Below are 14458 nucleotides of genomic sequence, written 5' to 3'. Positions count from 1 at the left end.
CTTAATAGTGCAAACATCCTATTCACACTAATGAGGCCCAGCGCAGTAAAAATACCATTCAGTTACAGTTGGTTTATTACACTGCCCAGTGAGGGGAGGGAAAAAAAAGCCACTATTTACTGTGAAAATACTAACATCATTAAATGGAGATAACTGAACTTTCCTATAGATTCTAGAAGTTTTAACCTAATCATAAGTTTATTTTTTTTTTCCCCTTTTTATTTTTTTTTTTTTTTTTTTTATTTTATTATTCTTTTTTTTTATTTTTTTTTTTTTACCTCTTTTTTTTTTATTGTTGGTCATTCAAAACATTACATAGTTCCTCATACATCATATTTCACAGTTTGATTCAAATGAGTTATGAACTCCCAATTTTATCCCGTATACAGATTGCTGTATCACATCAGTTACCCTTCCATTGATTGACATATTGCCTTTCTAGTGTCTGATGTATTCTGCTGTCTGTATTATTCTCTACTATCCCCCCTCCCCAATAATTATAAGTTTAAACCAATTATATGCATTCCCTTATATGCAACGTAGAAAAAGCAGCCATATAACCATAGCATGGAGAGGGTGGCTAGTCCTGCTGCTCTCATGCGTTCTTGATTTTCTTTAAATTTAGTAGCATTATGCATAAGAAATGATTACAAGAATTATAAAAAATAAAAATACACTAAGGTTTACACTGGGGTCATTATTAATTACTTTGGGGTCATTTGAAGAAGTTTTTAAGGGAAAACATTATGGGAATTATATAGAAGCTTTTGTAGTATATTCCCATAAACAAATATGAAGATCTACACCTTAAACAAGATTGAAGCTATTCTTCTAATTCTTGCAAGTGTTGCTTCACAGAAGCCTGTGTGTATGTATGTATGTGTGTGTATGTGCATGTGTGCATATGTACATGCATGCACACACATGCACACACATAGTCTTTTGTCATAGAGAATCTCACTACAAAACAGGACATCCTGGACAGCAGATCTTGCTTCAAACAGATGTGATTTTAACATGCCAGTGGGCCTCAGACTAAAATCTGGGGCAGGGAAAAAGAGTCGAAGGGATCATAGAAATTCTGGCATGCCTACAAAATAACTCTGTTATAGGGGTAACCATTGTAGAAAACTGCAGGGGAAGATCAAAATTCATATTACTACAATTATCAAATTGTTCTCATTTGTGGATTGTATTTAAAGGGCAATGTAATTCTCTGAATTCATTATTGATAAAGATGTTAAATATATATAACTTTTAATCAAATATGAAAGTTCTATTTTTAAGATCACATATAGACACAAAGACCAAAACTTTACTCATAATAACAATAAGTGCTATAAAGACCTTTTATAACTTTTTCTTCAATCAAATAATGTTGAAATCCAGTTTGCTCATTATATCAAATCCAATCTAGTGACTGGCATATTGTACACTTGGAGTAGTTAAACATTTCTCAATTCATAAATCAGAAAGTGGAAATCTGAAAGGATGCTGTGATGTGGGAGGGTCCTACGTAATAAAGGTCATTATAAGTTCTGACTCTGGAGCTATACTATCTAATATCCTCTCTGTTGGAATCTATGATATGCCCATGCATTACAGTTCTTGTTGACAGTCTGTTGCCTTGGAAATATTTCATTATTTCAGTTTTTCCATTTGTAGACCCTTGGCCTTGTGATATGAAGGCCATCCTATTTCATATTTTCGATTATCATTTAAGCAATCTTGTGGAGCTATTTATATATATAAGCAAGTGTTAGACAACGCATATCATCATTTATCACTGTTTAAGCTTATACTGTAGAAAGAAATACCTCCAAAAAAGTCTCCACCACCACCTTTAACTTTCATCCAAAACCATGTGCTAGTGAAATATGCTTTGCAAACCAGCATGGGCACATCACATGCTTGACACTTCTCTCTAATTTTCTTGGTTATATATCCACACAGTGGAACAACTCTGTGGCAGTGCTATATAATTTGCAGCCCACTGGAGTTTAAAGAAAATCAAACAAGTTTACACAAACAAGGCTTTTAACTTGTTCTTTCAGGTTCTAAAGAAGCATTTGGTGTATGTATAATTCAGAGAAATTTCAGGAATACTAAATAGTATCCAAAGACATTATCAAGAATGAGCTTCTTTGTAAACATTATAAAGAAATGATTTTTTGGACTGTATTATTAAATGCAGGCCATGCACTTCATAAATAAACAAGACAATTCAACAAGTTACATTTTTTCTCTATAAGTTTTGAATATGGGTATATTTGAAAAGTAGTAAATAATCAAGTGCCCATAAACACCTTTGCGAAATCAAAGGTTTGGAAACCACTTTTTAAATAAATGGGAAGATACAATTTAAAATATATCCACAGAAAGTCATCTTTTATAAACATATCTGTGGTTTCACTGTGGTTGCAAAGAATATTAACTAGCAAGTTCTAGGCACAAAGTGCAAACAAAGGTGGAATGACTCTACTTAGTTGAAGAAAATACTATGAAAAACAACCCCCTCCTGAACAAACCATCTGACTTCCCATTTCTCATTACAAAGCCAAATCAACTTACATGTGTAATGTTTACACTTAAAGGCTAAGAGCATTTAAAATCCTGATAACAAAGTAAACCCTTGGGACATAAAACAACTGTTTGGATAATGGACCAAGTTTGTGGTTATTACTGTTTGTAACAGTTTAGAACCCTTTCTTCCTCTCCTCTATAATGTTCCTTCTATACTCTACCCCCTTATTACTCCTCCCTCTCCCCATAGGTTAAACTTTTTCAGATCCAACCTTTAAAATGACAGCATCCAAGCTGAACAAGAAGATGCTATTAAAGGGCATTAAATTAAATACAGTATATCCTCCTACAACTTCAATCAGAATTTCAGACCAAGTGTTATTTAGTTCAGCTCTCAAGTGGAGCAGAATAACAAATCGCACACTTTGATTTACCTTCTTCGAATGCCAAATGGAGACAGGTGATAAAGAACGCACTCATGCACAGGCTATGAAGTTTCCCCTAGAAATTAATTCTATCTTCGAGATTCCTATCTCAGAGAAATTCCCAAAATGGCACACAAATAGGCCTCTGCTAGAGAGATTACTGGGGCCACCCCAGTAAATACATTTACTACCAACACAACTGGGAAAGGAGGAAAGAGGAAAAGAAGGAAGAGAGGTTGGGAGGAAGAAAGAGGGAAAGGGGAAAGGAAATCCATTTTAACCTTCTGATTTCAAAAAGTATTCACTATCATGTTAATGTAATTATCAAAAGCCTTGCAGGATGCCCTTAGAAATAATTTTTCTACCTATAAGAATAAAGTATTTAGTATGTGAATTCTTCCTGAAACACTAATACTTAAGGATAAGATGTTCGTCATTAGCTATCATAAGATGTCAGATCTGGGGAGTAATCGTTAATGTGTACAGCATTTAACATCTTTAATTATCTAGAGTTTAGAATTAGTCAATTATGCATCTTCTTAAAAATATTTCCTTAATCCTGATAATTTTGCTGTCCCTATTATATGAAAAAAAAACAAGCAATAATACAATAGAAGCTTTTTACAGCCTGAGTGTCTCCCTATTTTTTCTCGATGTATGTTGTATCAAAACCTATGTTGCATCAAAAATAAAACTGCCTGTTATAGTTAAATTCTTCAACTAAACACTTCCCTCGGCCTCTTTTCAAATTTCTCTAAGCCTGTGAGGAAAGTAAATGTCCATGCTTGGGGGCTCTGGGGTGCATTTCCCTGACTGTATTTGTTTTCCTTATGAATCAGTGGGTAACATTTCATTGAGCCTTTCCTCTTCGGAAACAGAGATATTCACTTTGCTCAAGCCGATATGCTATATGCAATTAATGTCATTAACGCTGTCAATTAATAGCAAATAGGATTCCAAACAAAGTAGGCTAGGTGGACAGCAGGAGGGGAAACTACGTTGGGGGTGGGGGGGCGGGGTGCTTAGTTACTCTAACAATGCTGTTCACGTAGGACGATTAGAGAGATTTTGAACACAAACTCCTTTTCCCTTTGGCTCTACTAGTTTAAGTAACTTCAAACAGACAGGCTCGACTGAGCCCCTTGCCTGGATATGCAATTCTCACCAGGAACTTTTTAAAACACAGATCCCCAAACAGTAACTAACGGGGCATAGATGCTCCAACTGCTGGCACATTTTGGATCTCGCTGTTTGTTGGCTTATTTGGATTTCAGGGGTTTCTTCTTATTTATTTACTTTTTTCTGGGAGGGGACGGAGACGAGGGAAGGATGAGAGCAGAGGGCAGAGCAAGAGACCCACAAGTTGCCAGGGCTGAGGGCGCAGCCCGGGCGGCGGGGAGGCGGCGGCGCGCCTCGCTCCGCCCGGCCCGGCCTAGCTGCTCCGAGCGGAGACGGCCCCTCCGCGACACATTCCGGGCCTGGCGCGAGCTCAGCGCTCCCCGCCCCCGGCCTCCTCCTCCTCCTCTTCTCCTCCTCCTCCCCCTTCTGGCCTGCCTTCCCTCCCCCTCCCCAGCCTCATTCCCTTCCTCGAGAGCAGCTGCCAAGGGACCTGCGGCGGCCCCGGGGATCCCCCGGCCCCCCACCCTCACCGCTGCTTCCCGTCACACAGCAGCGCCTTCTCTTTTTTGTTTCTCTTTTTCTTTTGCCCATTTTCTTTTTCTTTCTTTTCTTTTTTTTTTTTCATTTTCTTTTTTCTTTCTTTCTTTTTTTTTTTTTTTTCAGCGAGTCACTCTATTCGCCGAGCCGAGGAGGTGCGACTGCTCCGAGAGCCTGGCGCCGCTGCCGCCACCGCCAGAGCCCGCTCGCTGCCGCAGCCGCCGCCGGGCGGACAATGCGCGCGGGGACCGCGGGCGAGCGCTTAGCCGCAAGCCCCCAGACGAGGTCCCCGCGGGCTCGCGGCCCAGGAGGCGGGCTGCGGAGCGGGCCCCGCCACCTCGGCGGCGGCGGCGGCGGCGGCGGCGGCGGCGGGAGCAGCAGCCCCGGCGGCAGGTTCAATAAACAGAAAAGTGTTACCGTTCTCGCCTGGAAGGATCCTGCTGAAAGCTGGGCTTGGTGGGCGCCATCTTCCTGCTATTTTTTTTCCTCTCTTACTTTTTGCCTCTCTCCCCCCTCCCGGGGTGGGGGGCGTGGGGAGGGCGGGGGGTGTGCGTGTGCGTGGGGTGGCGGGAGTGAGTGCGGGCGTGCGCGGCGCTCAGCTGCTGCCCGGCGGGCGGCGGCCGTGGCCGTGGCCGTGGCCGTGGCGGCGGCGGCGGCGGCGGCGGCGGCGGCCGTGCTGCTGAGGCAGGGCAGCTACGGAAAAGTAGTGGGGCCGGAGCCTCGCCGGCGGCCGGCCGTCCCCTCGCGCCACCGGTGCTCCCAGCCGCAGGTCGCCGCCTCCTCCGCCGCCTGCGCCTTCTCCTCCCCCTGCTCGCCCGGCGCCGCCGTCCATGCGCCGCAGAGCGCCCGCGGCCCGGGCCGCTCCGGCTCCCGAGACATGCCCAGCTCGGAGACAGGCGACCGGTGGAGGCGGCGGAGGAGGGGGGGGGAGGTGGCGGCGGGGGGAGGCGGCCGCGCGGCCCGCGGGCTGCCCGGCCCAGGGCCCCGCCGCCTCCGGGTTCTCACCCTAGTGCGCCGCCACACACACACACACACACACACACACACACACACACACACGCACGCACACACACACCCACAGTCACCCCACCACCACCACCCAGAGCTGGCCGGGTGACAGGTGGGGCACACACTCTCCCGGCGGGGGGCGGCCGGGGCCTAGGCTGGGAGGGACAGGGAGGGGGAGGACACGCAGGGGGTTCCCAGCTTGACCGCTGTGAAAGTATTTCTGGGCATTTTCCAGCTGCTTTGCTCCAGAGCGCTCTCTCGCACGCAGACACACACCCCCCTTTCTCTCTCTCTCTCTCTCTCTCTCTCTCTCTCTCTCTCTCTCTCTCTCTCTCTCTCTCTCTCTCTCTCTCTCTTTAGGGGGACTGGAAAGCTCGGCTGCTGGCGCAACAACGCCACTCAGTTGCAGTTTCAAACACTTCCCTTCTCTGGAGTATCGCAGCCAGGAGGAAGGAAGGAAAGAAATACGAGAACTGGGAGGCCACGGGAGTGAGCTAGGGCAGGACAGGGTCCCGGGCGCACCTTTGGAAGCAGCGGGAATAAACATGGGGCAGGGATTTGGGCTTGTGCTGGCCCGGGCTAGCGGCCGGGATAGTCCTGTGGGCCCGCGCAGCTGCAACACAGGCACCTTGTGGCTCTGGCGTTTTCAACAGAGTCCCCAAAGCCAGAGTATCTGCATTATTCAAGCACGTACAAATATGCAGACCCCAGGGTTTACAGGTGAATCCCTAGTGGTTAAAACGCAATTACATAAAACGCTTTTCCCGACTCAGGTCCCAGTACCTGAGACCAGACTGCTTGCCTCTGGGGATCTAACCGGGCCGCCTCCCCATTTTACAGCTCAGCAAGGCCTAGAGAAAGAGCGACTCAGTGAATGGTCCAGCGCTGGAATCCTGTTACCTGGGTAGACCCTAGTCAGTGCGTTTTCTCCGCTAAGCCACTCTGCAGCAGGAGAGCAGTTTTTTACGCAGAGACTTGGGTCAGTCACAAGTCAACCAGGCATAAAGAAAGGACTCCCAAAGCTTTTCCACTTTTAATGAATGAAAGAGCCTGATAGAAAACACCAGTCCTATGCGAGGTTTTGCATTTTGCTTTTTAAACTTTAGGAAAAATAAATAAAAGACCTGAAAAGGAGGCCCCTGTGATCCTACCATTCAGTGAAGTAGGGCTGGAACTTGGAAACTTCCATCTAAAGCATAAGTGTTTTTCGGGGGGGGGGGGGCAGAGGTGTTTAATTTGCATGATGATGTTTGAGTTCTCTTTGGAGTATACTCTACAGGTAGGAGAAAATGAGAATGATTGAGAAATGAACTGGAATAGAGACTGTTGTCTACAAGATACAAAGTGACTGGTAGAGAAGGGGGAAAGTTGCCAGTTGGAAGCTCTGGCTCCAGGACAGCCGTCTAGGGCATTTCTGCCCCAAGATGACAAATGAGAGAAGCTTGTGTTCTCCCAACAAGCAGGCTCCTTTGCATGAAAACGCCCCACTCCTGTCACTCTCTTATAGACTCCTCAAAAGTACTTAAAATATTTTTAGGGTGTGTGAAATGATGTGTCACCATTCACTTTAGCATACACATCCAATTCTGGAGGTAGTAACTAAGTCTGACCCTCAGAGTTCCTGAAGCCTGACAGATAGTTGGTGGCCCACAATGCTGGCTCAGACCTTACCTCAAATACCTGCCAATAATCTTCTTGCCCCACATGACTCACTCGTCTGTCCCAAATTTAACTAAAATTAAAGACAGTAACAGGTGTCATCATATCTGAGTAACACCACCAAAGAAAGCTACATTTTTTTACATCATCTTCCCTTCTGTCAATATAAGAAAACATAAAAAGGGAGGGAGGGAATAATACATCTCAAAAGCTAGAGTTTAGAGGTGATTATTTTTTATCTTTAGAACTATAGTGGGACTCAAATGTTTGACAAGAAGCCCAAATTCAAAGACAAAAAGGTGGAGGGCTCCAGAGCAGTATGGAGATGGCAGGGACCATGGGGAACTGCCACTGGATGCTTCTAACTTGAAGAAAAAAAAAAAATGCCCCAAGATAATCTTTTTTAAGGACAACACCAACACTCAGAGCAAACCTAAAGGCTAAAAATTCATAACTGCCCTCTATGCCCAATTTTATATCTTTTAGTTTAGCTCAAGTTTCCCAGAGGTCCCTGAAATCTTCTAAAGGCCATCTGACATTTCTGACCCTTGACTCCCTACTTCACAAACCACACTATTGTGACTGTTGCCTGCACTTCCTAGTTAAAGTGTTCACCAAATTCTATTGTCATTTAAATGTTTTATAAATGACAAAAAAATACCTGATCATGAAAAGGAAAAATCTAATTCTTTTCCAGTCCTTCATGTTTGAAAGACTCCCACATCTTTTGTATTAAAGATTCTTGTCATCACTGAAGTAAAACAGGGCTAAAATAATTTAAGTCAAAAATCACCTTGTCAAGGAATAGCCCCTTTTTGAAATATTTTTAAGATTCCTTTTAAAACTTCTGACAATAAGCAGAGCATATAATGAAGTCTTCTTTAGAATATTTGCATTACTGGGCATGAACTTGGAAAACACTCAATGTGTTATGCAAAATCTGCTCTGGTCACTGGGCCCTTGGTTAGAAGGCACAAAATATGGCAATGATAGATTATCTTAACCTTTTCAGTTTAAATACTGTTGGTTCAAATCAAAGGTTCTCAAATCAATGAAGTTTCAAATACAAGGTAAAAATAGGAACTGTTATTTGAATTATGCATTGTGTATATTTTAAGTTAAATGCCATTGGCAAATCTCTCAGATGTTTAATCGTGTGCAATCTGGGAAACACAAATATTTAATTTCACACTTTCATGTGCTCTTTTTTCTTCCATCTTCAGTAAAATTGAACCCCACAAATGGAGAGCTTACTTTTCTTATTACATTGTTAGATTTTCTCAGCGCATTTTTATGGGTTACATTTTCAATAAAATCTTGAACCATCCAAAGTTGTCCTTATGGAAAAACTTTAGAGTTCTAGGGCTGGTGGTGGAGGTCATTTTTTTTTTTAATCTCTCTCTCTCTCTCTCTCTCTCTCTCTCTCTCTCTCTCTCTCATTGAATCAAAGAATGTTTACTATCTCAATGTCACATCCATATTTTTTAAAATCTACCAATATGTTTAACAGAAATGCAAACAAGTATTACTTTAAAACTTCCATCCAACCACCTAGCCTAACTTTGTAAAATTAGTTTCCTAAATTGTATCTCGGAATTTTATCCATTTGCATTATAATGCATTTAAAATGAATACTTAACAGCGCCGAAGAGACTCGGATTTCATGCTGTATTTCCCTGTAGTAACAGGTGACATGATAACACTATTATGTAAAATGCAAGTCTACTGCTACACGTGAAAATCGGTCCTATTCTGTTTGGAAACAAATGATCAATCAGCCTCCGGTGATCAATTGCCCTCCTGGTTGTTGGTCAGCGCCGATCCGCACCCGGCAAAGGCATTGAGAAAATTCTGCTGGAAGGGGAACAAGGATCCCAAACTTTGCAAAAGCACCTTGTGCGGCGTCTCAGACTTCGCTGCAACTCCTTCGCTACTCGGGACTGAGGTTCTAGGTTGGGGGCTAGACAGAGGGCAAAGGATGATTTCACTTCGCCAGTGCACTGGAGTGCTTTTCAGTTCGGACTGTGATTTTTTTTTTTTTTTCCTTCCTTCTCTATAGAACGAGAAGAAGGCAAAGTGAGCCCTGGTGGTGTGCATGTGTGTTGTAAGGCACAAAACAGGAGCAAAGTGAGTCCCACCCCAGAACCCCGGGGCGGGGGCACTATCCCAGCTCAGGCGGGACTACTCACCGCTGCTGGTAGGACGTGATGCCCTGGACGTTCTGCGGGGTACCGTTGGCGGCGGCGCCGGCCCTCCCCATGCCCGCGCCGGCCGGCACCCCTGCGGCCGCCCCGCCGGCCGCCGCGGCCGTCACCTGCACGCTGAAATCCGGAAAAATTCGGATCATCGCCGCGACTTCGGACCCCGGGTGCTACGACTCTGGGCTGGGGCTGGCGGGGTTCGGGCTTGGGCTCGGGCGGCGGCGGCAGCAGCAGCGCGAGCAGCGGCGGCGGCAGCAGCGGAGCCAGGCACCAGCCTGCAATCCCATTAGTGAGCCGCGGCCACTGTGCGCGGCGGAGAGGCGCTTTGATGTGCGCGCAGCGGACTGGGGGGGCCGCGAGAGCGAGGAGGAGGTGCGGGGGGCGTACGAGGGACTTGCAAACAGCAAAACGTGTCAGGGTGGGGCCTTTTTCCCTTTTGGGGGGCAGTGGTGCTCCCCCCTCTTTCCAGGATGTTGCTCTCACTGGCTGCTCAGGCTGCGCCGCGCGAGCCCAGCTGAGGGAAGAAGGGGAGGGGGTAGCGGAGGAAGGATGCACCGGGAGGCTTGGCTAGGACTTGGCCGGTGCAAGGGAATGACGGGCAGTGGAGAGTGCATTTTTTCCCGCCCCTCTACACACACACACACACACACACACACACACACACACACTCGCCGCGCACTTCCGACCCAAAGTGCTAGACTGAGGCGCGCTCTCTCCCTCCTTTCTCTAGAGAAATAGCCACCATCCAGGCAGGCTCGCGCCTCCGGTGGCTTCCAGCAACCTGGACTCCAGCCTGCATGTGTAGGAATGGGGGCGCAGAGCCTCCCCTCCTAGCCCGGGCCGCTCTTTGCCAGTCTTCTGCACACTATGCAGCGCAAGCCTTGCCAGGCGCAAGTTGGGCTCCTGGAGAACTTGATACTTATCAGGGAGAGATGGTATGCGAAGGTGGAGGGAAAAGAAGCCGCTTTTGTGCAATGAAGAGTTTGTTCCCTTTATAAGAAAGGACTCTTCCCGCTCCTAGTGGGCGGGCGGGTGATTCTGGGCAAACTCGTGAGGTGGGTACTGTAGGACCTGCTAGCGGGATCCGAGAGTGCCCTGATGACCCACCTCCACAGGCCCCTTTCCACCGATGAAACGAATAAATTAGCATCCACAATTGAGAAGAACTCTGCAAATTCCAACCACCAGGGAAACAAAAAGAGAAAGCACGTGCATTTATTTCCTCGCGTCTCACAGTTACTTCTCCACATTGTTGCAGCAATCCTTAGGGGATGAGGAGGGATTCTTTATGGGTTGGGTACTCCTTCTTAAGTGATAACTTGCACTCCTTTCACTCGGCTAAGGGATGTGACGGTGGGAGTTTATCATTTCTTCTACCACCACCCCCCACCCCCCGGCCTTGGACCCCTGTTGCCCCACTTCCTCCTCTTTCTTCCGGCTAGAGAGCGGGAGCAAAGTTGCAAGCAGTGGGCGCAGCCCCTAAGGGATGCAAGGCTCTGGCGTCCTACCCCTTGCGCTCGCACACTCCCTGCCTGGTTTTGCTATTGCTGCCGGTGGTTTCCCCTTCTCCTACTCTTCTCCTTTCCACTCCCCGCACGCCAAAGCCCCGGCACCACAGCCTGGGGAGGAGTGGTCGCCGCACCCTCAGCTCAAACCCAAGTTGGGCTCAGCGAAGCGTGGTGACCGCTGCCGCGCCGCCCGGGCCCTCGGCCAATAGCGCCTCGCCAGGCGAGACACCTGCTTAACCCTTTGAGCCTGGGGCGCAGCCGGCCCGCCTGGGGCCAGAGGGGCAGAAGGGATTGGCCAGAAGTCGCCAAGCCAGAGAGTAGCAGAGGCCGCTCAGCCCAGCGTCTCCGCACACGGTCAAGGGGCCAGGAGTCTGCCCTTGCTGCACACTCAGGCGTCCCCTCCCTCCCTGATGGCTCTGGAAAAGAGCCAAGCAGCACAAAGGCGAGTCCTCGCCCCAGTGGCGTCCCACGCCTGCCAGGGCAACCTCTGAGCTTCCCTAACCCAAGTCAGTTTCCGGAGGAGCCTCCCGCGCCCAGCAGCCACAACGAGACAGAGGGAGGGAGCCTCAGCTCTCGCTGGCCGGGCCCACGGCGCAGCTGCGTTTCCATTTTCCTCTCAAAGAAAATGCTTTGGACGGCAGATAATACCAGGAGATATGAAACTGCTTCGTCCCCCACGTGTTGCACGTAAAAAGAATCGTAATGAGCATCTGTGTCTTGTGCGGAGGATCCCACGAGTTAGTTGAAGACCTGAGCGAGGTCCTTACTCCCTCCTTAGGGTCATTTTCTAGCGTAACCGGGATACTTGTTGAGAAGCCAAACGCGGGGTTCTTGGAGCCCCGGTTGGGACCGTGGGGCGCAGAGCGAGGTGGGTGGAAAGCCGCCGCCTTGAAAGGATCATAAAAGTGAGTCGTGGTCCCACGCGGAGCACGCAACGACTAGGTGTCGCGGGCTGACTTGGATCTCTGCGCTCTCGCCCCACCGCCTCTCATCCTCAGGGCTGGATCCGAAGAAATTTCAAATAACACTCTTCAGCCCTGGGAAGGCTTTCCACTTGAAAGAAATGGAGTTCATGCCCATTCTAGACAGGTATCATAGGCCAAAGGAAGCCTAGTAAATGCCTGATGAATGAAGCTAAAAACTAACTCATATGTGGGCTTTCTATAAAATACCATTTGTCTGAATTATTAGCCCATTTCTGGGGTGGTGCTGTGCCTGCCACTGATGTCTACACCAACCACTTGATGGAGGGCTTCCAGCAAGTGGCTCCTGCCTCCTTGTGACTCCAGTACTGTCATATACTATTTCAGGCCAGATCCTGTTGATCCAGAGGCAGCTAAAATGTGCCAAGTGAGGGGGAAAGGGAGAGAAAACTCTCCTTGGCCAAAAGAGCAGAATTTTTAGAACTTTGGTTTCCCTTTTAAAGTCTTTCTACAAATCAACAGTAAGATAGATTTATGAATAAAGAATATCACTTCTTTAATTGTTTCAATCCAACACTATAACTAGAAGAAGCCAGTAATTACATTTTATTACTACATATTTTACATAATAGTTGGTCAGCAAATGTGTGATCCTGTTTCCCTTCCCATTTGGAGGGTAATTTTTACCTGGAAAACCAAAGGACAAAATTGTCCCATTAGAAAGAAAATGTGAGATTTGCTGTTGGACATTTATTTACAATGAAGCCTCTTCAATTATACTATTAAAGAGTTAAATGAGCACATTCAACATCAAAGTTCTAAGCTTTCAATTATCCATTTTTAAAGGAATTGATAGGACTCCTGCTCTCTGGATCCTTCTTTCCTAAAACAGAAACACACAATATACTTAAAGAAGACTTGCACTATAGGTTACCTTAGAATGCATATGTAAGTCTGTTGTAGTATGCAGAAGAAACAAATTCCTTATTGGAAATGCTTATCTCCATGTTCATTTAGGACCTTAAGCAAAATATAAGTTTATTCTCTCATTAGTAATTCAGATTCATTACTCTCTTTCTTCAGTTAAAATCTTTACATGCTGGCAGCTGTTTTGAAATATTTTGAAAGTTGCTTTGGCGTTCACCCAACCAACAGGGCTCCAGTTAACACTGAACTGTATACTTTCTCATTATATATCCTCCCCAACCCAAATCTACATATTAGTGTATGTAGACACATAGATAAGAACTGTATGTTTTAACCCTGAATATATACATATGATATGCACAGCTATCACAATCACAGATTTACATTTTTAGCCTTGTACAACTGTGCCTAATGTCCATATGAATAAAATACTTATTCTGGAGAAATTTATTTCCATTTACTTACATGCTTTGATTCTGAATTTTTACTATTTGCTGTCAGAAACTGTCAATGATAGGTTAGGAGAGAAGGAGGCTACAAAGCTTGATTATATCTATTTTTTGTTTTACTTTGGTTATATATTTATAAAATATAAAATAATCTACAGAGATTAGGATAAGATAAGGCAAAACAGGAAATAAATGGCATAAAAATCCAATATGCAATGAATAAAGATAAAAAATGCTTTGCTCAGAAATGTTGGATGTTTTTATAGAAGTGATTATGTTGCAATTAGAGATTTTTTTTTTCTATAAAGAAACTTACATGATAATATGCACCAATCTGGAGACCACTTTAGTAAGAGCCATGAGCTAGTATTACGGTCCCACCATACCATTTGAAGGAGATTTTACATTCTTTAGAGGGGTTAAATATTTGATTTAACCAATTTTCCATCTTCACTCCTCAATCCAAATTGAATTCAAGCTCTTCCTGCTAAATTTTCCATGCTATTAATATATTCTCCAGTCCATTTAAAAGAAAAACAATAATGTCAGGGAAGGGAAGAATAACATAAACTTAGCAATATAGCCTTTCTCAATGATCTAGCAGGAAAATAAAAGAATATTCAATGAATCATTATTTATAATATATGCATGACAATATATAATATATAAGAAAAGTTCTGAGGATTTTTTCATCTTAATACTACATGTATCAAGCACTAAAATAAACTATTATGCCAAACTAATTCTCAGAGGACTTTATAAATATATAGCTAGGGAAAAAAAAAGACATTTGGTTAGAAGACAATCCTTTAGCTACTTTTTAAAAAATTCAGAGGCAGGCAGTAGGGGAGGAAGAATTGTTTAGAAAAATTAGTGTGATGGGGGAGAGTTCTCAGAAATCCATATTTTTTTCTTAAAATATTCACACATCATGGCACATATTATTCCAAAGCACGTACAAATCAATAGAATCTAAGATAAACTTAAAAATAAAATAACGGAATACACTCAACATATTTAATAGATGAATTTGACTTTAAGCAACAATCTTTTGCTTTTGTTTAATTCCTTGTGGTACGGTATTTTATTTTGAAGTTGAAATAGTTCTAATTTTTAAGGAAATAGTTTTAAATCTACCTGTGATTATAAAGAAGTCCCAATTGCTGGTTCTAGTTTTGT

At 45.0% G+C, this 14458-nt stretch overlaps 1 protein-coding gene across 6 annotated transcripts in view; it reads right to left on the bottom strand.

Moving 5' to 3' along the window:
- Positions 1-9618, bottom strand: part of Npas3 (neuronal PAS domain protein 3) — an 830756-nt gene extending 821138 nt beyond the window's left edge. For all 6 annotated transcript variants that reach the window (XM_077799936.1, XM_077799935.1, XM_026414289.2 and 3 more), the window contains exon 1: positions 9461-9618. In XM_077799936.1, coding sequence (XP_077656062.1) covers positions 9461-9618 — 158 coding nt within the window. The remainder of the gene's footprint in view (positions 1-9460) is intronic.
- Between the last annotated feature and the right edge of the window lie 4840 nt (positions 9619-14458).

Source organism: Urocitellus parryii, chromosome 6, assembly GCF_045843805.1.
Source record: "Urocitellus parryii isolate mUroPar1 chromosome 6, mUroPar1.hap1, whole genome shotgun sequence".
In the NCBI taxonomy this organism is placed as follows: Eukaryota; Metazoa; Chordata; class Mammalia; order Rodentia; family Sciuridae; genus Urocitellus; species Urocitellus parryii.
Note: the sequence above shows the minus strand (reverse complement) of the source record. Positions and strands in the feature narration are given on the sequence as shown.